At 56.9% G+C, this 1,258-nt stretch overlaps 1 protein-coding gene across 1 annotated transcript in view; it reads left to right on the top strand.

Annotated features, from left to right (window-relative positions):
* CCDC120 (coiled-coil domain containing 120) overlaps positions 1-1,258 on the top strand; it is a gene marked incomplete at its 3' end in the record, with an annotated part of 7,056 nt that overhangs the window by 2,086 nt on the left and 3,712 nt on the right. Inside the window, exons 5-6 of the mRNA XM_010850098.1 lie at positions 517-657; positions 1,242-1,256. Coding sequence (XP_010848400.1) covers positions 517-657; positions 1,242-1,256 — 156 coding nt within the window. The remainder of the gene's footprint in view (positions 1-516; positions 658-1,241; positions 1,257-1,258) is intronic.

Genomic DNA, 1,258 nt, shown 5'->3' with positions numbered 1-1,258 from the left:
CCCTATCAACAATTTGAAATCCAAAGAAGAAGAAGAAGAAGAAGAAAAGCCTCAAAGACAAAAGAAGTTATTTCCCAAATGTGGCAGTAAAACCTGACCAGAAGTGACATGGGCTGATTTATAGTTTCGATTTACCTCTCTTGCTGCGAATGTCCACACAGTTTGCCAGAAACGGTAATGCGGTTCAGAGCATGCAGCCCAGGCCCTGAAGGGAGTGTCATATGATATGTAGTATACAGATGGTGTCACCTTTATAAAAACTGTGAGATTCTGGATTCCAAAGCAGGCTTCCCTGCCTCCCATGCCCACCGGCCCTGGGCTTTGGGCCATGAAGGGGCTGAGAGTGTGCCACACACCCACCTGGTGGAGAATTAGGAAGAGGAAGAGAAATAACGGGTGTGGGCGCTGAGCAGGGCTGGGCTCCTAGTCCGACTTCTGTACCTTCGTGTGTCATGACTGCTTTGCCCCATCCCCCCAACTAACCCTTGGTAGTCTCCAACCCCTGACCCCACCCAGGAGCTGACTGGCCAGTTGCCTCCCGAGTGCCCACTGGAGCCTGGTGAACGACCCCAGTTGGTCCGCCGGCGCCCCCCTGCAGCCCGCGCCTACCCTCCACCGCACCCTAACCCAGCACACCACTCCCTGTGCCCCACCGAGGTGAGCTGATGGGCATGCTGAGCAAGGTGGGGGTGGGACAGGATCCCGGAGGAAGCTGAGAGGGGCTTATGGCCAGGGAAAGGAGAGACTAAGGTGGGGAGGCTTCCCTGGTGGCTCAGAATCCACCTGCAATGTGGGAGACCTGGTTTCCATCCCTGGGTGGGGAAGATCTCCTGGAGAAGGGAACGGCTACCCACTCCAGTATTCTTGCCTGGAGAATCTCATGGACAGAGGAGCCTGGTGGGCTACAGTCCATAGGGTCACAAAGAGTGGGACACAACTGAGCACCTTTCACTTTCACTTTCAAGGTGGGGAGGGAAGGAGCTTAAGGGAGGTGGCTTCCAGGTCTGAGAGAAGATGCTGGTCCCTAACTGTCAGGATAAGCATTTCCCCCTGCCCCAGGAAGACGAGCAGGTGCAGCTCTAATGCACACAAACCCTGCCCCCAGAGGAACAGTAGGCGCCCCCAGGAGGGGCAGGCCCCGCCCCCAGCCTATCCAGGCTCTGACACCGCCTGGTCCTGGCGCCTGGCATTTCCATTTCCAACATCTGGTCCTGTTGCACCGTCTCGGGTGGGCCCCACAGGAGCTGGCGCTTGAGGC

The sequence above is a fragment of the Bison bison genome, unplaced genomic scaffold (assembly GCF_000754665.1).
Source record: "Bison bison bison isolate TAMUID 2011002044 unplaced genomic scaffold, Bison_UMD1.0 scf7180017460680, whole genome shotgun sequence".
Taxonomy (NCBI): domain Eukaryota; kingdom Metazoa; phylum Chordata; class Mammalia; order Artiodactyla; family Bovidae; genus Bison; species Bison bison.
This window is presented reverse-complemented; position numbering and strand designations above follow the sequence as displayed.